This window comes from Anolis sagrei, chromosome X (genome assembly GCF_037176765.1).
Source record: "Anolis sagrei isolate rAnoSag1 chromosome X, rAnoSag1.mat, whole genome shotgun sequence".
Lineage (NCBI taxonomy): Eukaryota > Metazoa > Chordata > Lepidosauria > Squamata > Dactyloidae > Anolis > Anolis sagrei.
In genome coordinates, this window is record NC_090034.1 from 27,868,812 (window position 1) to 27,896,447 (window position 27,636).

A 27,636-nucleotide genomic window follows, 5' to 3' on the forward strand; every position below is an offset into this window, starting at 1 on the left:
CAAGGAGCTCTTCCCTGCTGCAGTTAGGTGTGAATGTTTAGCTGATCACCTTCATTAGCATTTGAAGGCCTGCCTGAGCCTGGGAAAATCTGTTGCTGGGAGGTGTTAATCTGTGCCTGGTTTTTTCCTCTCTGTTGTTTAGCTGTTATAATTTTTGAGTTTTTTAATACTGGTAGCCAGATTTTGTTCATTTTCATGGTCTCTTCCTTTCTGTTGAAATTGTCCACATGCTTGTGGATTTCAATGGCTTCTCTGTGTAGTCTGACATGGTGGTTGTTGGTGTGGTCCAGCATTTCTGTGTTCTCAAATAATATGCTGTGTCCAGGCTGGTTCATCACAGCATATTATTTGAGAACACAGAAATGCTGGACCACTCCAACAACCACCATGTCAGACTACACAGAGAAGCCATTGAAATCCACAAGCATGTGGACAATTTCAACAGAAAGGAAGAGACCATGAAAATGAACAAAATCTGGCTACCAGTATTAAAAAACTCAAAAATTATAACAGCTAAACAACAGAGAGGAAAAAACCAGGCACAGATTAACACCTCCCAGCAACAGATTTTCCCAGGCTCAGGCAGGCCTTCAAATGCTAATGAAGGTGATCAGCTAAACATTCACACCTAACTGCAGCAGGGAAGAGCTCCTTGCCCCACCCCAACCATTCCACAGATATATAAACCCATTTTTCCTACTTCCAACAGACCTCACAACCTCTGAGGATGCTTGCCATAGTTGCAGGTGAAACGTCAGGAGAAATGCCTCTAGAACATGGCTCTATAGCCCGAAAAAACCCACAAGAACCTAGTGATTCCGGTTTAAGCTAGGTTTAATTAAGACACAAAACTGAATAGAACTGGAGCCAATTAAAAGATCACCAAAAGATCTCAACAAACTGTTCCAAGAAATTCTCCTTCTCACTCTAATGTAAAACTTGGGAGTTCTGCTGCCAGCCGCTCCAACGGGAAGACATGCCGGTGGATCCAGCTCCCTGCTTCTCAAACGTGGAACGTAACTCATTATTCCTGCCACTCGTGATATTCAGCTCCCATGCCGCTAGAAACCTAAAGGAAAGAGGAGGCAAATCTTGCTGGGTAAAAGCTACAACAGGTGATTGTACCTGTTCTTAGGCAGGATGGACAGGCAAGCAGCATTATGGTCTCAAATCTAGCTCACAACGCAGCATGATATCGAAGATAATATCTGCACTGATTGAATAGGTTTCCTGCTGCAGGGAAATGCTTGTTGACATGCAGGTATGCACAGTAATCCAAGATTATAAAAAACATGGACAAAGGCAAATACTTGTGGGGAGGCTGGTTTTCAAAGAAAAAGCAATAAGTCTACCTATTAAGTATAGGCATAGCTACGTATTCTGAAAGAGCCTCAAACGGATCAAGGTTTCATCTCAGTGGCAAGGCTTAATGTTTTGTAAAACACTAAAGGTACACTCCAAATTTCCTGTGCAAACGCATCTCCCTCTATGTACCATCGTGGAGATTAAGATCCTCCGGGGAGGCCCTGCTTTCCATCCCGCCATTGTCACAGGTGGGGACGAGGGACAGCGCCTTCTCGGTGATTGCTCCCCAGCTATGGAACTCCCTTCCTTGTGAGATCAGGTTGGCCCCCTCCCTCCTGTCCTTTAGAAGGATGGTAAAAACTTAGCTGTGGGACCAAGCTTTCGGGACAGGGCAATGAAGCGACAATGGGAAAGATGACAGGGCCAATTGGATTTGATGCGGATGGCTAGGACGGTTTTAAATTGTGTTATTTTAAATGGTGTATTTTAATATTTAGATAAATGTTTTTTAATGTTTATGTATTGTACCCAGGCATTGAATGTTTGCCATGTATATGTTGTGCTCCGCTCTGAGTCCCCTTCGGGGTGAGAAGGGCGGAATAATAAGTGTTTTAAATAAATAAATAAATAAATAAATAAAACAGAGCAAACTCGCCTCAGTTTCACAGGTATCAACAGGTTTGAAAATGTCCAACTTTGTACCAAACCGCATTCCTATGATAACACTAACTGTAGATGCAATATAAATAACTTTATGCAATTCCTCAATATATGATCATTTCCCAACCATCAGCAATGCATTACACGTCCATCATGTTCTGATCTGTGGTCTGGACTACACCTAAAAAATTAATAATTTCTTAGACTATTTAAAGCATTTGGAAACATACAAATGTAATTCAGGAAAAGAAGAAAAATACTTTTGATATCTGAAATGAGATGAAACAGGAAAGCTACTCAAATTCACATAATTGGAGAGACAGAGAAAGAAGGCTGTTTCTTAAGACACATGTCTTCCAACTCTTTGATTCTATGATGATCCTATTATTACTATTTATAATAATAAATATGGAAGGGGCTGGACTGGGTGGCCTATGTGGTCTCATGCAACTATGATATTATTATTATTATTATTATTATTATTATTATTATTATTAGACATGACAGGGAGTTGGACTGGCTGGCCCTTGGGCTTCTTCCAACTTTAGGATTCTATGATGATATTATGATTATGATTATCACTATTGTTATTTATAATAATAATAATCATGGAAGGGGTTGGGTTTGATGGCCCTTGGGGGTTCTTCCAAGGATGGTGATGATGATGATGATGATGATTATTATTATTATTATTAAGCATGACAAGGGGTTGGACTGGATGGTCCATGAGGTCCTTGTGTCCAGGGAACTCCTGAGTCCTGATCTGAGAAGTGTGAGGCTGGGAGAGTCAACGGGGTCAGCTGCGCATTACCTAGGGCACGACCCTGAGGTCCATAGTGTCATAGGCATCCGTCCTCATCCGCTGCAGGCCACTCCGCAGCAAGGCTCGCAGCTTTCCATACTCTGGCTTCTCCTCATACTCCAAGGACATCACTTGCAGCAGGTAGCCTTGCAGGGCTTCTGGAAAAGATAGCTGGGAATGTCAATGAGAAGGAAGGCATCACACAAGTATTCCCCAACATGAATGTCACAAAACCCAAAGAAGGAAGAATGAACCTGGAATTTCTTTCCAACCATAGGAAAAGCTTGGATGCTTGATGACATCTGATTTATACCTACAAAAGCATAGAGAAAGAAGTACCGGTAATTCCTTCAAACAAGATGTGGAAAGTGTTAAGCTGAGCAGAGAACTTTGCACTGAAACACTGGACATCCTTGCCTATTTCCACCAAAAATTAAGCTAGGAATTATACAAGTGGAAGGTCTCCCCTAATTCTTGGCAGTCACCTAGGGGTAATCCTTTGTCAGTGCAGGATCTGCAATGGAGAATGTAATTACATCTTGTTTGATAAATAGCAGGGGCCCCCTGGTGGCGCAGTGAGTTAAACCGCTGAGCTGCTGATCTTGCTGACCAAAAAGTTTGAATCCAGGGAGTGGGGTGAGCTCCTGTGTGGTTAGCCCCAGCTTCTGCCAACCTAGCAGTTAAAAAACATCCAAATGTGAGTAGATCAATAAGTACCACTCCAGCGGGAAAGTAACGGCACTCCATGCAATCATGCCGGCCACATGACCTTGAAGGTGTCCATGGACAACGCCAGCTCTTTGGCTTAGAAATGGAGATGAGCACCACTCCCAGAGTCGGACATGACTGGACTTAATGTCAGGGGAAACCTTTACCTTTACCTTGATATATAGCTGTCCAGTCTTTGCTGAAATATCTTCAGTAAAACAGAATCCTGCACATCCCAAAGGGACTCTCAAACAACTATAAGAATGTATCTAACATTTAGCTAAAATTTGCTTCCCCTCTGATTACCATCAAAGACTTCTCTTGACCCACTGGGTGAATGTGATATTTGTCTCCAAAAAGGCAGTGATACAATACTGCCATAATAAGCGTGGCAATCCTCCCCCCCCCCCCCCCCAAATATTTTAGAAGTTTTCTTCTCTACTTCTGGAGTATAGAGAATGCTCGTGATATAAAACAAGGGCCTTTGTCATCACAGTATACACATCCACAGACCTTTCCTTCTTCTCCATGACTGCGCATGGATTCGCCAGCTCCATAGACCATGGGAGAAAGCCACAGAGCCACTTGACTAAGCAGTACCCCAAGGACTCAAGATCACTCCTACGGGATGGTGCTATTAGGACAGGAAAAAAAAATTCACCAGAGAAACATTAAGAGCAGAGTATTAAATAGGAGAGTTACAGATGATATACAGCCTTAGGAGTCACATAAAGTAAAACCATCCAGTGAGTAAACTACGGCATGAAAATGTGATTCAGTTTCTTATTATTCGTTCCAGGCTTCTGATTGCTTTAAAATCAATCAATAAGGTTTTGTAGGCTTTCTAAAAAACCGTTCCCTGTTTCAGTCTCCTATCTCTCTAAGTCACCCACCAGATGAGCACTTATCTATATAAATAAAAATGTAATGTCCATTTGTGGGATTAACATAACTCAAAAACCACTGGACGAATTGACACCAAATTTGGACACTGCACCCCTAAGAGACCAACGAGTGATCATCACTCATAACCCCAGCCCCCAAAACAGAGGAAATGACCCCAAAAAGCGAAATGATACAGGACTTGTGCGAAAATGACAGCTCCCACCATCCCTTAGACCAGGCCCTTTAGGGGAGGAGGGTGCTCCAAATGCACTGTTTCCAAGCTGCAAGCTTCCTTCTTCTTGGATATCTTTGAGAGCATCACAATATTTGGGAGCATCACAACTTCTACCGGCTGTTAGGAATTGTAGTCCAAAACACCTGGACGGAGGGAGGGCCGAAGTTGGCCCATGCCAGATGGAGCATCTCTTTCCAGGACCAGAAACTCACCTGCTCCTTTGTGGCTGTCGAGGCTGATGAACTCCAAGGTACCCTGGTGGGGGGTCTTGCTGCCCTCTCGCTGAGGCACATGCTTCCCCGCAGGGCTGTAGCGGAAGGCAAAGCAGTAATCCGCCATGGTGACCTAGCAGAAGGGGAGAGAAGGCTGAACAAGCTGCAAGGTGGGCCTGGCAGGAGAGAGAGATGAAAAGCTCACAACCCAGCCTGGTTTGCAAGACACTCTTTGATCCAGTTGCTCACCACTTTTAGGAATTGCCATGCTCCGCGAAGCCCCTCTCTGAATCTTTGCAGCAGCCAGAAAAAGAAACTAACATTAAGAAGGGGTATAGTGCTACAATGTGCTACACAATAAGAAGGTAAATACTAGGGCTGTTTCGTAATTTGGAGATTTGAATGATTTGTTAACACAATTCTCCAAACTACTAATGGGAATCGGACCTTTCCAAAGTATTACAAAAATGGAAGCCTTTAAAACTTTTCAGAGATTAGTAAAGATTTGTTGTTTCGGAGCGTTTCAAGCTGTGTTTTTTCCACCCCGTAATTATCTGGGTGGGAAGGGCCAAAGGGGCTGAGGTGATGGACAATGGCGGCGGCATGCTGTCCCCCCCCCCCCAGCCAATCACAAGGCTTTCTGCAAAGCCGGTCTCCTCCCCTCAACGTGGTGGCACCTCTTTAAAAAAATATTTTTAATTTAGTTTTTCCCAAAATTTCCTTGAAAAGGGTAGATGTATGAGTCTTTCTAAAATTTTGCAGGATTGATGCCCTGCTTATGTTGTCTCATTGTGCAGAAATTCAAGGGGAAAACCCACTGTCGTATTATTATTATTATTATTATTATTATTATTTGTAAAAGCTTTTTTAAATGGTTAAAAATCAGTGGATTGCCGCAACGTTCTGAAATTTGACAGGCTGAAAGTGGGAAATGTTGCCTATAAGTGTGCCAAGTTTCCCCTGATGCTCATAAAAATGTCGGAGAAATGAGCCTTTCAAAATTTTCCCCATTGTCGCTATTGGAACATATCTTAATGAAACAATTACGAAGCTTCAGAGATTTGGATTACTAATTGTAATGGGGCCCCTCAAAATCTTTACAAAACCAAGTGGGGGCCATCCGAATCTCTGAAACGAATTACTAATTGGTTTGTAGCTGCTTCACTCACTTCTTTATCTTTCTAGCTCTCAATCTCCTATAAGATTGTGTGCAAGTGAGCATGGGTGTGTATTTACTCTGAGCTTGGAACAATGCCTTTTTTTTTATTACTATGGTTCAGAAAACCCATGTCTTTAAAGCAGCAACAATCAATGTTTTCTGGCAGGAGAGAGAAAAACCTCACACTTTTTGGGGTAGAGTTGTCTTGAATGGAATGTATGAACTTTAAGGTTCTTGACATCCACACTTGGGAACGCTTGGTAGAACAACCCAAAAGGTTCTCCAAGTCTACAGGAACTCTTTTTGGTCTGAATATATTCGCTGTTTGCTGCCGTCTTATTCCTTACCACACTAGGGTCGGCTGGATTCACATAGATGTTCTCAGCAGCAATGTCCCCGTGGGTATATTCATTCTCATGGAGGAATTCAAGGACATCCAACTAAAGACAAAGTTTAAGGCAGAGAAGAAATGTCATTCAGAACAGAGATCTAGAACATTGTAAGCACCAAGGACTGCCTCAGACACCCATGTCTATGTGCAGACATCACATGCATAATTTTCCTTTCTCTATTTCACTTAGACACACACACAGCCTGAACACAAATATGGGATTGTGGGGAAAGAGTGAAGCCACAGTGCCCCCAATTGCTGCTATTAGCAAGAGTCAAGCAGGAATCCTGAAAGTTTATTGGTGGGATGGCAGTGCAGAGGTTTCTTCACAAATCTTGAAGAAATCTGCAACTGATATCTTTGAGAGGATTGACTAAACCACAGGTCATGGCAAGATCCATAACACAGTTTGGGTGGCTGCATCCTTTGCATGTACATCTCTGATTGACAGCAACATGCAGTCAATAGGCTCTTGGAGATGCTCAGCAATGCCTGGAAGCCTTGGTTTCTGCATCTGTGATGCAGAGCTTAGCAATGGCCATCAAAGTCCTAATGCGTGAAGAACCTGACGTACAACTTTACAGTCCTTCTTCTTGAAGGAGGCCTCATCTACATTGCCAAATAATGCGGTTTTAAATAGATTATATGGTCAGCATAGACTCAAGCTGGATCTACACAGCCATATAATCCATCTTATCGGAGCAGTGAATCCACATTATCTGATTTGAACTGGATTATATGAGTCTAAACTGTCATATAATCCAGTTCAAAGCAGATCATCTAGTTTATATATGGCAGTGTAGATCCAACCTCATTTAATGCAGACTGAATTGCACTGAACTGGATTATTTGAGTCTACACTGCCATATAATCCAGTTGCATGCAGTCAATCTGTGCTCTGAAACTGCATATGGTAGTTTAGATGGGGCTGGAGACTGTTTTGATTGAGCAGCAAAGGTAACACAACCATGAATAACATGAATGCGACCACTATTTCCCATCTGGAAAATGGTGCTCAAGGTACAGCTGATATCAAGGTAGGGAGCGATGGGACCTCTAGTTAAGCCACTTTGTTGCAATAGCATAGCTACCCCTACAAGCCCATTATCAGTGGCAAACCCTACAATTGTATGGCTTATCTAATATTTCTGAAAAACCCACTTTACTCTACTTCCCCTTTGTTTGGAATTTTTTCATACCAGCCTGACAGCAAGTTGCAGCACCGCTTTCTCTGTCATCTTGTTTGCACAATCATCCAGGATTGACTGAAGCGAGCGACCCAAATGAGGGAACACCAGAAACCTGCCAGTCAAAAGAAATAATGATGTACATGAACTCCTATCATCTGTTGGCTATCTCCAGGCAGCCATTATTAAAGCCTTTTATCTCTCTTATCAGTTAATTCCTCTTCAGTTCCATGGAAAGCTGGAAGTGAAAACTATCAGTAATCAGTATGAAATGGGAGGAAGGCAGTTTATCTCAGCTGCATTTACGGCAGCACAATGGACATGACTTCTCAAATTTACACTGCTTCCCTCCCCAAGCCAGTACGCCTCAAAGGTAGTATTATCAGAAGACTTTAAAATGAGAAGACGCAAAGCAGGAAATGTAGCAAGGGAAGATTACATAAAAAGAGAGTCCTGGGGAGCACTAAAGTCCATTTTTCTCTTTGAATATATTAAATATTAAAAAGGAGGGGCGTCAGGGAAAGCCAAGGCTGTAATCTTTTAAGAAGAAAGTCAGAGGACATAGTTATACTGTTTTGTTTCATCACTGTAACCTGTGTATACTGCCTTCAAAGGTTTACAGCTGTAGAGCTGAGCCGAGAGACAAAATAAGGAAGAAGAGCAAGCAGCTTTAGATAATTTATTTCTTTTGTGACACAAACACCTCTTCTTCTGGACACCGCAACTGGAAGAAAGAGTGTATTGTTGCTGGTTTTCTTGGGGTTCAACAATGTGGTCTGCAACAACCCAGTGCCACCCTTGTTTAAGGAGGCCCAGAGGTGAGCCCACAAAACAGTTGCAATGTTTAGGGATATGCAAAGTATTTTGCTTTACTGTGGATTAAAAAAAAAGGAACTCCTTCAATCAGAACATAAATTTTAATTCTTTTTTGTAACTACAACACTGTGCTGAAAGGAAAGACTTTTATGTTCTTATATTGCATTGGTTCTATTGTGTGCAGCTTTAAGTCTCTTTTTAGATAGATAAACCAGGATGATGATGATGATGATGATAATAATAATAATAATATGCAGTTTCTTGTAACATTCAGCCACCTCAGAAATAATGTATTTTTCTTTTTTCCCTTCCATCTCTCTTTCTCCTTCTTTCTTCCTCTCTCTCTCCTTCCTTCCTTCTTTCGCCTTCCTACTTTTTCTCTTTTTCACCTTCCTTCCTTCCTTCCTTCCTTCCTTCCTTCCTTCCTTCCTTCCTTCCTTCCTTCTTTCTCTCTTCCATCCTTCTTTCTCCCTCCCTCCCTCCCTCCCTCCCTCCCTCCCTTCCTTCCTTCCTTCTCTCTCTTTTTAAACAAATAATTACCTTTTATGTCTGGTAAAGTTTGTAAGTTGAGAGAAAAGGTTTCTTTCACTTACAGCAAGGAAGAGTAATCATTCCTGATTTTGTAGTTACTTGCCTGGATAACAATAACAACAACAACAACAACAACAACCTTCTTACCCACCTCTCCCCACAGCTCGAGGTAGGTCACAGCACAGTTAAGAACACACAAATACTATATTCTACAAACACTCTTTAAAATTCAGTTCCATAAAAGATACAGATAAAAGCATTCCTGTAATCACACATTACAGAGACCAAACACCTCACCTTGACTATGGCAAGATAGATTGTCATGAACCACCTTCTGCACTTAAAGGAAAGGGGGGAAAGGAAGTCATGGTAAGGAAGAATAGATTCATCAATTATACAAAAGGCAGCAAAAAGGGCTGGGTTGGTGGTGGAAATGCAAACTATCGGACAAAGAAAGATATGGGCAGTAAAGAGGACAGATGGTACACAAGAATACCTTTGCCAAGGCTGCCTCACCTGTAGCAATCATCATGAAGGCCAAAACCAACACACTCCGGGATCCCCAGCAATGGCACTGAATGCTGTCTCTTCCATCTCTCTACTAAAAAAGGAGATTAAAAGTTTAGAGAGAAGTTTGAGAGAACAGAAGCAGACCCACCCAGGCTGACTATGTATTGCATTACTGTGAGAGTAGTGCCATGTAACACACGACATAATTGACCTTTTCCCTTACTCTGTTAAGAGAGTGAGTGAAGTTTGTCTCCTAATGCTATATTGGCTCATTCCCCAGTCTTACCGGTGACTTTCTTTGCGGCTCGCTGAAGGAAGTTTTGTTCATTGAAGATCATTCCGTCTTTCCAGTCCTAAGACAGAAGACTGTAGTTGGCAAGAATACACCTTTTTCTGCCTCTTCACCACATTATCTTTGATTACCAGTAAACATTTATATCCTCAAACACTGAACAGTATTCTTAGGCGGCAACAACAACACTTCCATTTTTGTTTTACAGATAGGAAATGGTGTAGTGGAAATGAAATGTACTTAGGGACATACAGAGGAAGGAAAACATCACTAGCGATGTTTTCCTTTTGAACCATAGGCAACAATAAGTGTGTTTAGTATCATTCAAATTCTGACATGAAGGGCATTAGATAAACAATCTGTCTTTTTTTCACTTTTTAAAGAAGAGAACTATTTGGTATACGTAGGGACAAAGCACCCATACAGTCACCCATACAGTAATCTCCCCATGGGGACTCAGGGCGGCTCACAACATAAAAGGCAAACATTCAGTGCCATAAAAGACAACAATAAATGAAACAAATCAAAATAAACAAAACAGACAATTTGACCAAAAACAACAACACAGAAAATACAAATCACATAAAAGCAATAGTGAAAAGTTACACAATATTAATGAAAACAAGGTTTGTGACTATATGGCAGTGTAGACTCAGGCCCCATCTACACTGCAATATAATCCAGTTTCAACCACATTATATGGTCAGTGTAATGCAGACTGAACTGCATTAAACTGGATTATATGAGGCCCCATCTGCACTGCCATATCATCCAGTTTGAACTGGATTATAGGGTCAGTGTAGACTCATATAATGCAGGTTGAAGTGCATTAAACCAGATTATATGATGTCCCATCTACACTGCCATATCACCCAGTTTGAAGCGCATTATAGTGTCAGTGTAGAGTCGTATAATGCAGATTGAACTGCACTAAATTTATTTATTTATTTACTGTATTTATATACCGCCTTTCTCACTCCTGGGGGTATTCGAGGCAGTTTACAACATGGTTTACAACATACTAATGGCAAAAATTCAATGTCAGCATACAGTACACAAAGAAATCATAATAACGAATTACTACATATAACTATGAACTTAAAATCAATTAAAACCACTAAACATAACACATACATAACATTTAAACTGGATTATATGAGGCCCCATCTACACTGCCATATCATCAAGTTTCAGAATGCAGTTTAACTGCATTGCGCTGGATAATACGGCAGTGTAGTCATATAACCCAGTTAAATCTGCATTATATGAGTCTACACTGAGCATATAATGCAGTTGGAACTGCATTATATGGCAGTGTAGACGGGGCTGAAGTGGAAGCTTCCTTGATTATGCAGATTGGAGTTGCTATGCCTTACAAAGCTTACAAACCCACTCCATGTATATATCTAACCCACAATTTACTGGTGTTGCTCATTTCCCTCTGCATCCTCTCTTTCATTATTTAAGCCCTTGAGAAGTCATTAGGATTTCTTATTAAGCCCAGGAGAGGTTACAGATGGTTATGACTGAGCAGGTTGCCTGCAAGTTTAATTCAATGATGATTATCATTTAAATTTCAGAGAATAGGAAACAGAATAGGAAAGAACACACAGTTTAATAACTATAGAGATACATTTGAGTGTCTGAGTGCCAAAGATGGGGGATACAAAATGTAATTTCAAAGGGAAGCAGGGGACTGATTTGGGTTGAAAATGTTAGCAAGCCCTGATTATTCAAAGCCAGCCAAAGAATCAAAAGAACCCAGTCTTCAAAATAGAAAAAGTACCAAGATGAGATTCCAACCTGACTCCCTTTACCACACAAATTCCTGCCTGTTGCCATAAAGACTCTTGCTTCTGGCCTAACAAACAGCCACACTGATCTAAGGTACAGAATCAGATTACCCAGCAGTCAAGAGTGTTAGTGTCCTCTACTAACTTGGGCCCTCCAGGTGTTTTGGACTGCAACTCCCACAATACCTAACAGCCTACTGGCTGTTAGGAATTGTAGGAGTTGCAGTGCAAAACACCTGGAGGGAGGGCCAAAGTTGGCCCAGGCCTACGATAGCCCTTCCTATTGCATTTGCCATTTTGGATTTGCCAAGCTTCCGTTTCAATAGTTCTGCTACACCTGACACAGAGATCTGGACTCACAAGTTTGAGGGTGTATCTCTGCTTAGGAAGGCAAGCTCCAGAGGCTGGCTCTGCTGTGGAAGGATGAAATACATTGATGGTTATGGATACATACAGATCACAGTGCTTTTTTTGTTGCTTTTTTAAAAAGGAAGACCCTATCAAGCCACAAAAGCAAGTCAGTCATTGCAACATTACAAAATTTGAATCCTAAATAACATCAGGTTCTGACATGGTTTAGCAACAATAGATATCTCCAATTTCTACAAGTTGGATGACTGTCTTTGTATCACAGGACTAGTTAAAGTTCTAGATTAAGTCCCCTAAGTGCTCATTATTATTCTTCCACCGTTACAAGTTGTTCATGAAGCAATGAATTGTTGAAGGCTTTCATGGCTGGAATCACTAGGTTCTTGTGGGTTTTTTCGGGCTATAGGGCCATGTTCTAGAGGCATTTCTCCTGACGTTTCGCCTGCATCTATGGCAAGCATCCTCAGAGGTAGTGAGGTCTGTTGGAATTAGGACAATGGGTTTATATATCTGTGGAATGGCTGGGGTGGGGCAAAGAGCTCTTCTCTGCTGGAGCTAGGTGTGAATGTTTCAACTGACCACCTTCATTAGCATTTGAAGGCCTGGCTGAGCCTGGGAAAATCTTTTGTTGAGAGGTGTTAAGCTGTGCGTGGTTGTTTCCTCTCTGCTGTTTTGCTGTTGTAATTTTAGAGATTTTTAATACTGGTAGCCAGATTTTGTTCATTTTTATGGTCTCTTCCTTTCTGTTGAAATTGTCCACATGCTTGTGGATCTCAATGGCTTCTCTGTGTAGTCTGACATGGTGGTTGTTGGTGTGGTCCAGCATTTCTGTGTTCTCAAATAATATGCTGTGTCCAGGCTGGTTCATCAGGTGCTCTGCTATGGCTGACTTCTCTGGTTGAAGTAGTCTGCAGTGCCTTTGATGTTCCTTGATTCGTGTTTGGACAATGCTGCGTTTGGTGGTCCCTATGTAGACTTGTGGGCTAGGCAAAACAACCGTTAGGTGGATCTATAATTGGTAAGTGAACGAACCCAGAGGGTGATTCTCCCCAATGCTTCCTCCATCCTGGAAAGAAGGGACGTGTGGTGTGTCATAAGCAGGGTTCCGTCCTGTGCCCAGTTCTGTTCAACATCTTTACTAATTACTTAGATGAAGGGTTAGAAGGCATGATCATCAAGTTTGCAGACGACACCAAATTGGGAGGGAGAGGCAATACTCCAGAAGACAGGAGCAGAATTCAAAATGATCTTAACAGATTAGAGGTATGAATGGCCAAAACTAACAAGATGAAGTTCAACAGGGACATCAAGGAAAAAGAACTTACAAATTGGAATGCCGAACTTACGAGATTTATTTGGAGAGGGAAGAAACCTAGAATAAAGATGAAAAATCTACAAGACACTAAAAAAAGAGGAGGACTGGCTCTCCCAAACCTAAAATTATATAGAGAAGCAGCTATAGTGAATTGGCTAAAAGAATGGATTCATCTTGACAATCAAAGTCTCATAACTCTTGAAGGAGATACTTTAAAATTTGGCTTACATGCTTACTTAATTTATGGAAAAGTGGCAGAAGATCCAAATTTTAACAAACACCCAATTAGGAAAACCCTGATGAAAATTTGGAACAAATATAAAAAAACATTTTATACAAAAATACCACAATGGACCTCAATCCAGGAAGCTTTCAAACAAAGTCGAAACCCTAAAGGTAGTAAAAGATGGCCAACATATGTGGAAATACTCAAGAAATCACAAGGTAACCTCCAACTGAAAACACTGACAGAAATAAACCAACAAGGCTATAATATGAACTGGTTTGAATATGCACAAATACACCAACAGTATCAAAAAGATGTGCAGACAGGATTTGAACTAGAAAAGACAGATTTTAACAAGATACTACAATCAAGAAATAAACAACTCTCTAAGCTCTACAACCTCTTGTTAAAATTGCATACAGAAGATGAATATATCAAAGAATGTATGGTAAAATGGGCCAAAAACATTGGCCACTTGATCAGTTTAGATAATTGGGAATATCTCTGGAGTGTAAAAATTAAAATTTTCAGAAGCTATTAACTTCTGGAAAATTTCTATAAAATGTTTTATCAGTCCTATATGACACCTGCTAAATTAGCCAAAATGCAGCCACAATTAAAAAACACTTGCTGGAAATGTAAACAAGCAACAGGATCATTTTTCCATATGTGGTGGTCTTGCAAGAAGGCAAAAAGCTTTTGAATTAAAGTCCATAAAACTATTGAAAAAAATATTAAAGCTAAAAATACCTATGCATCCAGAAATATTCCTACTAGGAATAACAGACAGATCACTGCTGAAGTCACATGACAAACTCTTCACCATGATGGTAACTGCTGCAAGAATCGTTTACATACAAGCCTGGAAATTGGAGGAAACACCGGAAATGGAGGAATGGATCATGAAAGTGGCAGAAGTGGCAGAGATGGACATTTGACGGGATATCTCCAGTCAAAAGACCCTTCAGAATTTAGGAAAGACTGGGAACCCTTCAAAAGGTTTTTAGAAGGAAAGGCTATTTCAACATGGGGATTCCAAGACTGACGAATACAAAAGCCTGATTTTCGTCAAATGGTTTGACTTCCTTCTGAAGAAAGAAATGATGAGGAATCTTTTGTTGATCTTTTGGTGTGACTTTCTTTTCCATGGTATATGTGTTATGGTGGAACTCCTGAGACGTGAATACTATGTGGATGTTTAGAAAAGGGATTATGTATGGTTGTCAAGAAAAGAAAGGGAAGGGAGAAAAAGGGGGGGGGGGGGAGAAAAGAAAAGGGAAAGAATTAAAAAATATATGTAATACTATGTGGACAAGCTGGAATGCTATAAAGTAGAAAAAAGTGATTCCTGGAAAAATTAAATATGTTGGCATAATGCTAATGAAACATTTGATTATGATTTTGGACATCTTTCAATTTACGCAAATTGGGTTTTTGCAATTGTTTATGCCTGTATATGTAAAATAGTCTTGATATTACATCAATAAAAAAAACAAGAATGGGAGCAGGCAACAAAGTACTCTCTTATGACTAGAGCTTTCTGTAAAATAGTCAGAAAGCTCTAGTCATAAGAGAGTACTTTGTTGCCTGCTCCCATTCTTGTTTTTTTATTGATGTAATATCAAGATGTATTTGGACATACTCTGAAACCGTCTTGATCATGAAGATATATTTCTTGCCTTGTAAGGAATCTCCCAAAAAAAAAAAAAAAAAAACAGGGACAAATGCAAGACACTCCACTTACGCAGAAAAAATGAAATGCAAAGATACAGAATGGGGGACAATGTCTGGTTTGATAACAGTTTGTGTGAAAAAAGAACTTGGAGTCCTCATGGGGAACAAGTTAAACATGAGCCAACAATGTCATGTGGCGGCATAAATAGGAGTCTAGTGCCTAGATCCAGGGAAGTCATGCTACCCCTCTCTTCTTTCTTGGTCAGACCACACCTGGAATCACACTGTGTCCATTTCTGGGCACCACAATTGAAGGGAGATGTTGACTCTATGCTGGAATGTGTCCAGAGGAGGGCAACTAAAATGTTTAAGGGTCTGGAGAACAAGCCCTATGAGGAGTGGTTTAAAGAGCTGGCAAGTTTAGCCTGCAAAACAGAAGTTTAAGAGGAGACATGATGAGGGTGAGGTCATAGGGAGGAGAGAGCAAGTTTGTTTTCTGCTACCCTGGAGACTAGGATGCGGAACAATGGTTTCAAACTGCAGGAAAGAAAGGAGATTCCACCTGAACATTAGGAAGAACTTCCTAACTGTAAGGGGAGCTGTTCAGCAGTGGAACTCTCTGCCCCGGAGAGTGGTGAAGGCTCCTTCTTTGGAGGCTTTTAAACAGAGGCTGGATGGCCATCTGTTGGGGGTACTTTGAATGTGATTTTCTTGCTTCTTGGCAGATTGGGGTTGGACTGGATGGCCCACGAGGTCTTTTCCAACTCTACTATTCTATAAAATCCTGGGCTTCTGTTACAGACCAATTAAAAGCTATTTCAAACAGGTAAGTCTTCATATTCTTCCTAAAGGATATGAGGGTGGGGGCTGCTCTAATCACTTCTGGCAGTGTGTGTGTGTGTGTGTGTGTGTGTGTGTATGCGTGTGTGAAAGCCTTGTGGTGTTTGTTTTGCTGTCTGTTCCCCGGTTTGGAAGATTTTACTCACTTCCTGTCCATTTGAGATTTAGATTTTGGAAAATTTGGCTTGTTGTGGAAACAAGGCTTGGTGATGAAGCTTCAGTGGAGACCCTTTTTCACCAGGACAATATCTCCTGGAGGAGCGAGTTTCCTTTTCTAGGGGTATATTCCTCTAACTTCCTGTTGTCTCAGCCCTGATCTGAACTATGAACCATTTGTAAGTCGGATGTTTGTAACTCAGGGACTGCCTTTACTTCTAACACTTCTTTCTATGTGGCATATCAGATCCTGGTAATGCTATCTTAACCAGAAAGGAAAGTAAGATAGGATCGTATATGAAATGAAATGTTTTAGATTGGAAAACCTATCCATTTAATGTGTTGCCAAAGGTTTTCATGGCCAGAATCACTGGGGTTGCTGTGAGTTTTCCGGGCTGTCTGGCCATGTGTCAGAAGCATTCTCTCCTGATGTTTCACCCACATCTATGGCAGGCATCCTCAGAGGTTGTGAGGTATGTTGGAAACTAGGCAAGTGGGGCTTCTATGTATTCCTGTGGCATGATGTCCAGGGTAGGAGAAAGAACTACTGTCTTTTTGAGGCAATAATAAAACAAATAAGCCCCAAAATAATCATCGGCCTGAAATAAGTCCACAGAAATGGTTCTGGTGCACATATAAGGGCAAGTTATCTTAGTTTCACCATAGACTTCCTTTCAGAAATTAGAGCATAGAACAGAACGGCATACTGGGTCCAATGTGTTATCCATGTAATCATATTTTGTACCTTCATAGATGAGCCCACTGTCGTCCTCGGCCAGAAGTTTTCTAAGAACCCAGTGTTTATCATTCAGGTCGGTCAGGATCTGGCCCTCAGGGAGAGGCCTCACACTTCGGCTCTTTTTGGGAGATCGGGGACTGGCTTTTGCTTTCCAAAATAAAGACAAATACGGGTTACTTGTATTTGCAAGCTCCTGCATCACTAGGGGAGACAGTGATGTTTGTTGTTAACAAAAAATAAAATGCAAAGACTCTTTTGACCTTTGACCTGTGGGGTCTCACAAGGTTCCATTCTCTCCCCCATGCTCTTCAACATCTACATGAAACCACTGAGCGAGTCCATCCAAAGTTTTGGAATTGGGTGCCATCTGTATGCAGATGACACGAAACTCTACTACTCTTTTCCACCTCAATTCAAGGAAGCTCCCTGGATCCCGGACGGCTGGGAGGGCCTTTGCATAGTTAAAACTTGTGTGCCAGCTGCAACCATACCTCGAGAAGTCTGATTTGACCACCGTGGTCCACGCCTTAGTTACCTCAAGGTTGGATTACTGTAATGCTCTCTACATGGGGCTGCCTTTGAAGATGGCCCGGAAACTGCAGTTGGTACAAAGATTGGCGGCCAGGTTGCTAACTGGAGCAAGTTACAGGGAGCAGTCAACCCCCCCTGTTTAAACAGCTTCACTGGCTGCCAATAATAAGTTTCCAGTCCCAATTCAAGGTGCAGGTTATTACCTATAAAGCTCTAAATGGTTCAGACCCTGCCTATCTTTGTGACCGCATCTTCCCCTACAAACCCACACAACCTCTAAGGTCTTCTGGAGAGGATCTCCCTGGATTCTACAGAATTGAGCCATGACAGTTAATACATTGTCAAACTGCTACAATTCCTCAGTGAGGATATGGCTTTATTGTGAGAGCAATTTGACAGTGGAATACACTGCCTTGAAACGTAGTGGGTTCTCCAGTTTTGGAGATCTATAAACAGAAGTTTGATGCCATTCACTCCTTCAGTCTAGAATGCCTCACAGGATTTTTGAGACTTCTTTTTCAAAGACACAATTTTACTGGGTTCATTGAAGGAGGAACAGGATAAAAGTGCAGTGAACTGAAGAAAAAAGATCAAATTCAATGCAGGTAAATGAGCAAGAAATAGCTGAGAGCCAGTTAGGCGTGCTAGAATTTTCTCAGACAAACTGTAACCTTTGGAATGTCTTTTGGATTCATATGTACAGCACCCGTGGGGGGGGGGGGGGGGGAGAACCCAATTATGGTTCTGGGAATCCCTAAGAGACATGATGAAGCATTGCTATCTGTCAAAGGGAATCTTTGCAATCCTCACTTTGTGCCTTTGGAGACACAGTAGATGCTGATTTCTGTGCAAGAGCTCGTTTAGGTGAAGCAGAGGCTTTTTCTTTGTCTGGTAAAGCCAACTCCACTTTTTTCATTGCAGCAGGTCTTTGCAGCTGATCCTGGATTTCCTGACTTAGTCCTGGGCAAAAACAAAGGTGACATTATCATAATGACAAAAGTTTGTTTTTAAAAAAGGTGAGCATGATGCCAGTAGTTCCAAAACATAGCATCTGAGGAGCCTGGCAGCAGCAAGAAGTAACATAGGTCTAGCATTCACATACCAAAATATTTTCCTTAGTTGTATCTTCCCTTCATCCATTTTTGGATTGTCCAAATTTTTTAAATTGGAAATTTTTTTCACAGTGTATAAAACCAGAGATCTGTTCATTAAAAAAAAACTGAAAAAGCAGAGCAACTGCAAATAAAGCTAGAGAACAAGAACACTTCATGAATGGTTTTCTGAAAGTCTCTTCATTTGCATCTTGCTTATAAAGACTTCTGGAATCTCAATGAACAGTATTTTGAGTCCCAATGCACAGCGGAAGTGAGCAAACAATTGGATTAGTATCAGAAGCATTTGTTCTTTGTTGTTATTAATCCCCTTTGGATTGACCATGGCTTCTGGCAATCCTATGACTGGGAGACCTCCACAATACCCAGTTATTAACAGCCTGGTTCACTTCTTGCAAACCAAAAAGCTACAACCAAACTCAAGGTTGTTTTAATCAATCAATCAATCAATCTAGATTGTGCTCCAAATACCCAATTGGCTCAGCAGAAAAAGTGAACAACAGATTCCTAAACGAGTGCGATTCTAGAAGCATATGAACATGGGTAAAAACACTGTGAACATATACAAGGCAAGTTTAAACCGGAGTCTAATACAGGAAGTTGTCTTATCCTGGCTTCCTCAGAGAGAAACTTGGCAACAGCTTATTAGGGGAAATTGTTGCCTAGTAAGAATTTAACATGGAATTGGGCTGATCTACAAGGAACGTTGCTCACCAGTGGATAAATAATATGTAGCCAAGACTGCTTGTAAAAACTGCAGGACAATAAGATATGAGACATATATTCAACACCCTGGTTATTACTATAAGGGCAAATTCTTGCATTGTATGGGACTCCCTCCTGCAAATCTACATCAATGCACTTTGGATGGAAACATGTTGCACCTTGCCTTGGATAATAGGCAGCAATATTTGTCCACAGTCAAGTTCTTAAGATAAGTTGCTTCATAAAAAGGCCCAGCATAGTGTTTATACTCAGGGTGTTTGGGGAACAAGAAACATATGAGCAAAAGCGCAGCTCACAGAAGGCAATGTCCCACAGTCTTTGATAGATTTCAGTGCCATGTCATAACCCAAATGAGATAAGAAAGTGAAGTAAGATTGATAGAAGAGGCTCTTTTAGAGTTAAGCTTGAACCAGTTGCTAGTGTAATCATCCTGGGCTAGGTGGTGAATCAGACCTGAATCCAGCCTGAAAACACTGACCTTAATCCAATATTTAATGACCCACCACCAAGCTCTTGTTGACAGAGGGATTTCCCTAGAGTCTAATAGCAAGACACAGGATTGCACAACTGAAGGTTGTAGCTTTTCTGGTTGTCTGTTCAGCTGTAGTGTGATCTCCCTCTTATTGTCTTCTACCTTAGGCCCCTTCTACACAGCTGCATAAAATCCACACTGAACTGGATTACATGGCAGTGTGGACTCAGGTAATCCAGTTCAAAGCAGATATTGTGGATTATTTGCCTTGATATTCTGGATTATATGGCTGTGTGGAAGGGCCCTTAGACAAAACATTGATGTATTTTCTAATGAGCCATATCTTCCAAAGCACTGCAGTCTCAGCCTAGACATCTTTCTCAGGGCAAACAGAATGGCCCCGCACTATGCTTTCATCCCACCTGGACACAACTGTAGAAACTAGTCTATTCAATTCTAAGCTACTAAATACTCCTTTTGGCCTTCAGATACACCATGTTAATGTTTTAGAGATCTACATTTATACCTTTTAGTGAAGAAGATGGTGTGATTTGCATAGGCTCCTCTTCTTGTTTAGGCAACCGGCCTCCGCAAGAAGGGCAGAAGTTAAACACTGCCTGTGCTTCCTGCCCGCACTGTGGACAAAAATGAGCCATTCTGGGAGGAAAAAATCAAGAAGAAAAAGAGAACAATGTGTTGCATTTGTATATTTCTATTGCAATGTGGCATTGAATGATTGCCAAAACTGTAAGCTGCTCTGAGTCCCCTTTGGAGTGAGATAGAGCAGGGTCGAAATATAGTAAATAAACAAACAAATCAATGTCAAAATAGAAAAACATATCTTAATCCGAATTTGGAGGCTACATCATCTAGATGGGGCTCTTTTGTCTACGAAGATATTAATTGTTGCTTTAATATAACACAATGAAAAACATTAAAAACAAGAGAGAACAGAAGCAATTGCCTACCCACACTATAAAAATAAATAAAGCCTTTGAGGGAAGACAAAAGCAGAATAATCTTGACAAGAAAATGCTATGATTGGGTCATCCTAAGTCTGAAATGACTTGAAGGCCCACAACAACAACAACAACCACAACAAACGACAGCCCAGCCCCCCAACAGTCTGAAGTCTTGAGCCTCTGTTTAAAATGGTTTAGATGGAACCCTGTGCTTCAAAATGTGTCTCTGCACCATTCTACATCACTATTGATAAAGCTAATGCCAATTTCCAGCAGATGAAGTTGACTGTATGGTGGTGCAGAAGGATCTAAACATTCCTAGAGAATGTCTGGATTAAATTACCGTGAGTAGTTGAATCTGCAAACATGAAATCCGTAAACGTGGAGGTCTGGCTGTACACTTGAATGAAACAGACCCATTGAATTCATGGGATTTACCCTATGTCGGTTGACTCATTATTCTACACTTGATCTTAGCCAAAAGGCCAAGAAGCAGATTGAATGAGTCTACTCTAGCTGTGACTAACAGGATTTCCAGCCAATATCAGGCAACTCTGACAAAACACCAATCCCAAAAAAATCTCAAAAAGGAAGACAATATATACGTTCTTTCCAACTGAAAACAGTTCTCAATCTACCATCATTTCAAGTCCTGATTGAGTGAGCATCCTTTACTGGGGTCCTATCTTCGAGACATCTCCTTATGTACATATGTAAAAATACAGGCATTCCCTTTTAAAAAAACAAAAACAAAACAAAACCTAAATACTTCTGTATCTGCTTCCTGTTCACTCCGCCTATTTGTTCTCTAATCTGTCTCTGATCTGTCGTAAAGTGGAATTTATTCAGAACCATTTTCAAGCTTGTTAAAAAAATGAAGTTTCAAGTTACTGTTTCAAACAGTTTTAAAACTGGATGCTAGGATTGTTTTTGACTCCTTTTATGAGTTTTTAAAAAGTTTTTTTTGTTTAAATTCTCTTTGTGTTGTTTTAACTGGGAGGCGATACGGAAATGCTATAAATAAATAATTAGGCATAAGGAAAAGCATGTAATATTTGCACTTTCTTTCCGGGTACAAATTCACAGTAGATAAATCCCAATATGGCTCAGGTCCCAGCTGTTCGGCAGATCGTTTCTTCCTGTGAGATCCCCAGGAGAAGCCCTTCCTGCTTTGAGCTGGACTTTATGAATCAGATTCAAAGGAGATAATCTGGATTCACAAACTGGGTTATAGGGCAGTGTAGACTACAATCAGGGTTCTTTGGGAGAATTTGGGGTAAAGGATGTCCAAACTGTACTTTTTAACACCAAAACATGTATTTAAAATAATGATAGATACATAGCCACTTGGGGCCTCCTTCGGGAGAGATAAAGTGGGTATAAAGAAATATAACAATAATATAATACATGTAATAATATAATAAATAATAATATAATATATAATAATAATAGATACATGGCTTCTTGGAGTCTCCTTTGGGAGAGATAAAGCAGGGTATTAATAAACATAATAAGAATAATAATCTATACACATAATAAAAGTGAAAATATGTCCACTTACACAGACAAGCTTCCACAAACAGTTACAGCTTCCTCTACTCAGGAGGCAGCAATAGCCGTCTCTTCAGTGACATTGTGGGTTATAGTGAGCACCATGAACATGTACAAGAGCCCGCCAATGTTCTCCACAAACACCATACTGTCCACCACCCAAGTGAAGGCTTTCATACAGGAACAATTTCATACTAGATTTTCTGTTTTTCCTCCACCACAGACATCCAAGTGTTTCTTACTCTCTCCATTGGTGTGGAATTTGCATGATCCCGCCCACTGCCTCTCCCATAACCCTTTCCTATTGGGTTGTAGTAGGTTTTTTCGGGCTATATGGCCATGTCCTAGAGGCATTCTCTCCTGACGTTTCACCTGCATCTATGGCAAGCATCCTCAGAGGTAGAAACGTCAGGAGAGAATGCCTCTAGGACATGGCCATATAGCCCGAAAAAACCTACAACCCAGTGATTCCGGCCGTGAAAGTCTTCGACAATACCTTTCCTATTGTTTTCTATAGCACACAGCAAACAGTGGAATTGATCAGCAACTGAACATACTAGAGGGGTTTGGGGAGAATTCACCATGATTTATAGTTGTATAATTCACCTGCAATCTAAGAGCACTCTAAACTCCACCAACGATGGATCTGGAACTAACTTGGCGCACAGAACACCCACAACCAACAAAAAATACCAGAAATCTTTGGATGGATTCATAGCAGTTGTAGTTCACCTACATCCAGAGTGCACTATGAACCCAAACAATGATAGATCTGGACCAAACTTGGCATGCATGTGCCCAAATTTGAATACTGGTGGGTTTTGAGAGAAATTGGCCTGGACATTTTGGAGTTGTAGGTACTGGGATTTATAGTTCACCAGCAATCAACACTCACTCTGAACTCCACCAAAGATGGAATTGGACCAAACTTGGCAGACAGAGCCCCCCATGACTACCAAAAAATACTGGAAGTCTTTGGGGGAAATTCACCTTGATTTGGGAGAGCTGTAGTTCACCTACACCCAGAAAACACTGTGAACCCAAACACTGATGGATCTGGACCAAACTTGGCACACATACCTGATATGTTGAAATTTGATTACTAGCAGGGTTTGGGGGGAACTCACTTTCCCGAGTTGTAATTTACCCACAACCAGAGAAACGGTGACCTCCACCAATGATGGACCAAACTTGGCACACAGAACCCCCATGACTAACTCAACCTACTGGAGGGGATTGAGGGGACTGATTCACCATAGTGGGAATTGTAGTTTACCCTACAGCCAGAGAGCATACTGAACCCCACCGATGATGCATCTAGCGCAGTGATTCTCAACCTGTGGGCCACGGCCCAGCCATGGGCTGCGAATAATGAAAATATGGTCTGCAAACCTCCTTCCTCTTATTTTATTTTATTTCTACTCCTTTCTGCAGAGCTGTCCAGCCCTGCCCCTTTTGGTACTAATGCTGGAGAGTGGTCCCTGGTCAAAGTGGTCTCTGATCAAAGTGGTCCCTGGTCAAAAAAGGTTGGGAACCACTGATCTAGAGCAAATTAAGTACTGATGGGGCTTTTCAGGGTTAACCTGGCATAATGTTAGTTGTAGTTCATGCACAACCGTACGCATTTTGTACAATTAAACAATTGACTTTTTCAAATAACCCGGGCAATGCCGAGTACCCATGGTAGAGTATAATAATAATAATAATAATAATAATAATAAATACTAATAATAATATAACACAACAAAGAACTGGTGGGATAACAAGTCCGGGGAGGCCCTGCTCTCGATCCTGCCTGCGTCACAGGCACGGCTGGCGGGGACGAGAGATAGGGCCTTCTCGGTGGTGGCTCCTCGGCTGTGGAACACCCTTCCCGTGGACATCAGGCTAGCTCCCTCCCTGTTGATATTCCGCAGGAAGTTAAAGACCTGGCTGTTTAAGAAGGCTTTTGAACAAGAAGTGCAATGACTGGTAATTTGACTATAGGAATGGAACAACGGAAATGTTATTGGATTGTGGTTTTGACGATGAGACGATTCGGAATGGCTTCTGTAGTAATGTTGATGTTTTGATAAGATGTTTTTTGATAATAATGAATTGTGGATTATTTTACACTATGTTTTGTATTTTGCACCTGTTTTCTATGTTGTACACCGCAATGAGTTGCCCTTGGGCTGAGAATTGTGGTATATAAGCGAAGTAAATAAATAAATAAATAAATAAAATAACAAGCCTGAAAAAGTTACAGAAAATGAACATGTCAAACTACTCTGGGACTTCCGAATTCAGACTGGCAGAGTTTTGGAGCCCAATACTCCTGACCTCACAATCGTGTTAAAAAACAAAGTATGGATTGTCAATATTGCAATCCCAGGTGACAGCAGGATTGCAGAGAAACAACTGGAAAAGCTGACACAATATGAGGATTTAAAAATCGAACTGAAAAGACTCTGGCACAAGCCAGTCAAGGTGCTCCCAGTGGTGATCGGCACACTGGGTGCAGTGCCTAAAGACCTTGGTTTGCACTTAAACACAATGGGTGCTGACAAAATTACCATCTGCCAGCTGCAGAAGGCCACCTTACTGGGATCTGCACGCATTATTTGCTGATACATCACACAGTCCTAGACACTTGGGAAGTGTCCGATGTGTGATCTAATACAATAGCCAGTAGAGTGATCTTGTTTGCTGCGGACTCATCTTGTTGTGTTTCAAATAATAATAATAATAATAATAATAATAGAGAATACATAGCCACTTTGAGTCTGCTTCAGGAGACATTAAGCAGAGTATGAATAAAGATAATAACAATAATAATAATAAAATCGATACATAGCCGCTTTGAGTCTTCTTCGGGATAAAGATAAAGGGGTACAAATAAATATAGTAGTAGTAGTAGTAGTAGTAGTAATAAAAAGAAAGATCTCAGACAAGCTCCTACACTGGCAGTCTTCAGGAAGAATTTGAAAACCTGGCTGTTCCAATGTGCCTTTTCAGATTAGGAATTCTCCCAGTACCAAATCCCAGAAGCACTTTAGTACCAAAATCACCGCACACTGCACACCGCACTTATATCATAATCCCACACCCCTCTGACACATCAGCACTTTTAACCGTGTACCCCTACTTCGCCCGACTCAGTTTTTAATAATGTCTTGTTGTATTACCATTGTTATTGTTTTTCTGCTTAACTGTTTTTATTTGCCAGATGTTGTATTGTGTATTGTGTTGGGCTTCGGCCTATTGTAAGCCGCATCGAATCCTCCGGGAGATGCTAGCGGGGTACAAATAAAGATAATAATAATAATAATAATAATAATAATAATAGATAATAGCTGCTTTGAATCTGCTTTGGAAGAGATAAAGCGGGGTATGAATAAACATAATACTATTATTATTATTATTACTACTACTACTACTAATAATAATAATAATATAAAGTAATAATAATAGTAATAATAATACATTGTAATATCAGTAATCGATACATAGACGCTTTGAGTCGCCTTCAGGAGAGATAATAATAATAATAATAATGGAGACATCGTCCTTTCTTTCTGGAGGCCTGCCTGCTTCCTTGACGCACCTGCCGCACGCAGGCTTCCCCCTCTTCGCCTCCTGCTGCTTCTCCGCCGCCTTTCCCGGCCCGGCGCGGGCCCTCTTGCCCCGCAACCGTTGCATGGCGCTTCACGCGACTCCCCAGCCTGAGAGGCCTCGCTTCAGAGGTAGGCGCTAAGGGATATGGGAGGGAGGGAGGAGGCCGGCCTATCAGGAGCCAAGAAGCGCCCGCAGGCCCGCCCACAATCCCTCCCAACCGCCGGCACCGTCATTATTATTATCATCAATATCATCATCATCATATTATTATTTTATATTATTACATTTTATTATGCTATTTTTATAATATCATTATATTGATTTTCTAAATTATTAAACCGATTAGTTTATTATTATAATGGTTATTTTATTGTTTTTGTATTAATGATTACAGTAATTATTTTCCCTCAGTTCTTGTGGGTTTTTTCGGGCTATATGGCCATGTTCTAGAGGCATTTCTCCTGACGTTTCGCCTGCATCTATGGCAAGCTTCCTCAGAGGGTGAGGTCTGCTGGAGCTGGGAAAAAAGGGGTTTATATATCTGTGGAATGACCAGGGTGAGACACACCTAGCCCAACTTACAAAAGCCTTTTGTCTCACCCTGGTCATTCCACAGATATATAAACCCCTTTTTTCCCAGCTCCAGCAGACCTCACCCTCTGAGGAAGCTTGCCATAGATGCAGGCGAAACGTCAGGAGAAATGCCTCTAGAACATGGGCATATAGCCCGAAAAAACCCACAAGAACTGAGTGATCCCGGCCATGAAAGCCTTCGACAATACAGTAATTATTTTATTATTTTTATGACTATCATAGTATTGCATTCTATTATTTATTAATTATTTTATTGTGACATTATTTTATTATATCAATATATTATTTTAATATTTATATTATTTTATTTTCTTTATATTATTTTATTTGCGGGCTTTAGGAAAGGCAAAAGCTACACATCGCAAGTGTTGAACCTGACTCAGCACATAGAAGATGCTCAGTTCTTGTGGGTTTTTTCAGGCTATATGGCCATGTTCTAGAGGCATTTCTCCTGACGTTTCGCCTGCATCTATGGCAAGCATCCTCAGAGGTGAGGTCTCTGAGGATGCTTGCCATAGATGCAGGCGAAACGTCAGGAGAAATGCCTCTAGAACATGGCCATATAGCCCAAAAAAACCCACAAGAACCTAGTGATTCAAGCCATGAAAGCCTTCGACAATACATAGAACATGGCTTTGAAAGGCAGCAGATCACAGGAGCTGTCTTCATAGACCTGTCAGCACCCAATGACACTGTAAAGAATCGCCTTCTTCTGAGGAAAATGTATAATATCATAAAGGATTACCACCTCACCTGCTTCATAGGAAATCTGCTACAAAAGAGCAGCTTTTTTGTTGAGTTCCAGGGCCAGAGAAGCAGATGGCGGAAACAGAAGAACGGCCTGCCTCAGGGGAACGTGCTTGCTCCATCCATGTTCAACATTTACACAAATAACCATCCACGGCCAGAAGGGACAGAGAGTTTCATCTATGCTGACGATTGTGCCATCACTGCCCAAGCAGGGACCTTTGAAATGGTTGCATAGAAGCTCTCCGAAGCTTTAGGCGCTCTTACTGTCTATTACAGGGAAAACCAGCTGATTCCTAACCCATCTAAAACACAGAAGTGTATTTTTCACCTTAAGAATAGAGAAGCATCTCGAGCTCTGAGGATTACCTGGGAAGGAATCCCACTGGAGCACTGCAGCACACAAAATAATTGGGAGATACCCTGGACCATGTTCTGACTTACAAGAAGCACTGCTTGACTATCAAGCAAAAAGTGAACTCTAGAAATAATATGATACGAAAGGTGACTGGCACAACCTGGGGATCACAACCAGACAC

At 41.1% G+C, this 27,636-nt stretch overlaps 1 protein-coding gene across 1 annotated transcript; it reads right to left on the reverse strand.

Annotated features, from left to right (window-relative positions):
• Positions 1-747: 747 nt before the first annotated feature.
• Positions 748-25,895, reverse strand: LOC132781763 (serine/threonine-protein kinase VRK3-like). Its single transcript, XM_060786205.2, has 14 exons — positions 25,746-25,895; positions 20,173-20,303; positions 18,147-18,296; positions 16,812-16,952; positions 11,847-11,899; positions 9,688-9,754; positions 9,408-9,492; positions 7,557-7,659; positions 6,314-6,406; positions 4,808-4,940; positions 3,989-4,109; positions 3,022-3,080; positions 2,777-2,925; positions 748-1,069 (listed from the first exon to the last, which is right to left on the reverse strand). The coding sequence occupies exons 1-13, from the start codon at positions 25,838-25,840 to the stop codon at positions 2,777-2,779; spliced, it is 1,380 nt and encodes a 459-aa protein (XP_060642188.2). The 5' UTR covers positions 25,841-25,895; the 3' UTR covers positions 748-1,069.
• Between the last annotated feature and the right edge of the window lie 1,741 nt (positions 25,896-27,636).

Excerpts from the sequence above, each read along its gene's own strand:
- LOC132781763 (XM_060786205.2), bottom strand. The coding sequence starts at position 25,840 with ATGCAACGGTTGCGGGGCAAGAGGGCCCGCGCCGGGCCGGGAAAGGCG. Across the intron at positions 16,953-18,146 it reads TGTGTCTCCAAAGGCACAAA|CAAAAGCCAGTCCCCGATCT; the intron begins GTGAGGATTGCA and ends TATTTTGGAAAG. Across the intron at positions 7,660-9,407 it reads CTTCATGATGATTGCTACAG|GTTTCTGGTGTTCCCTCATT; the intron begins GTGAGGCAGCCT and ends TTTGACTGGCAG.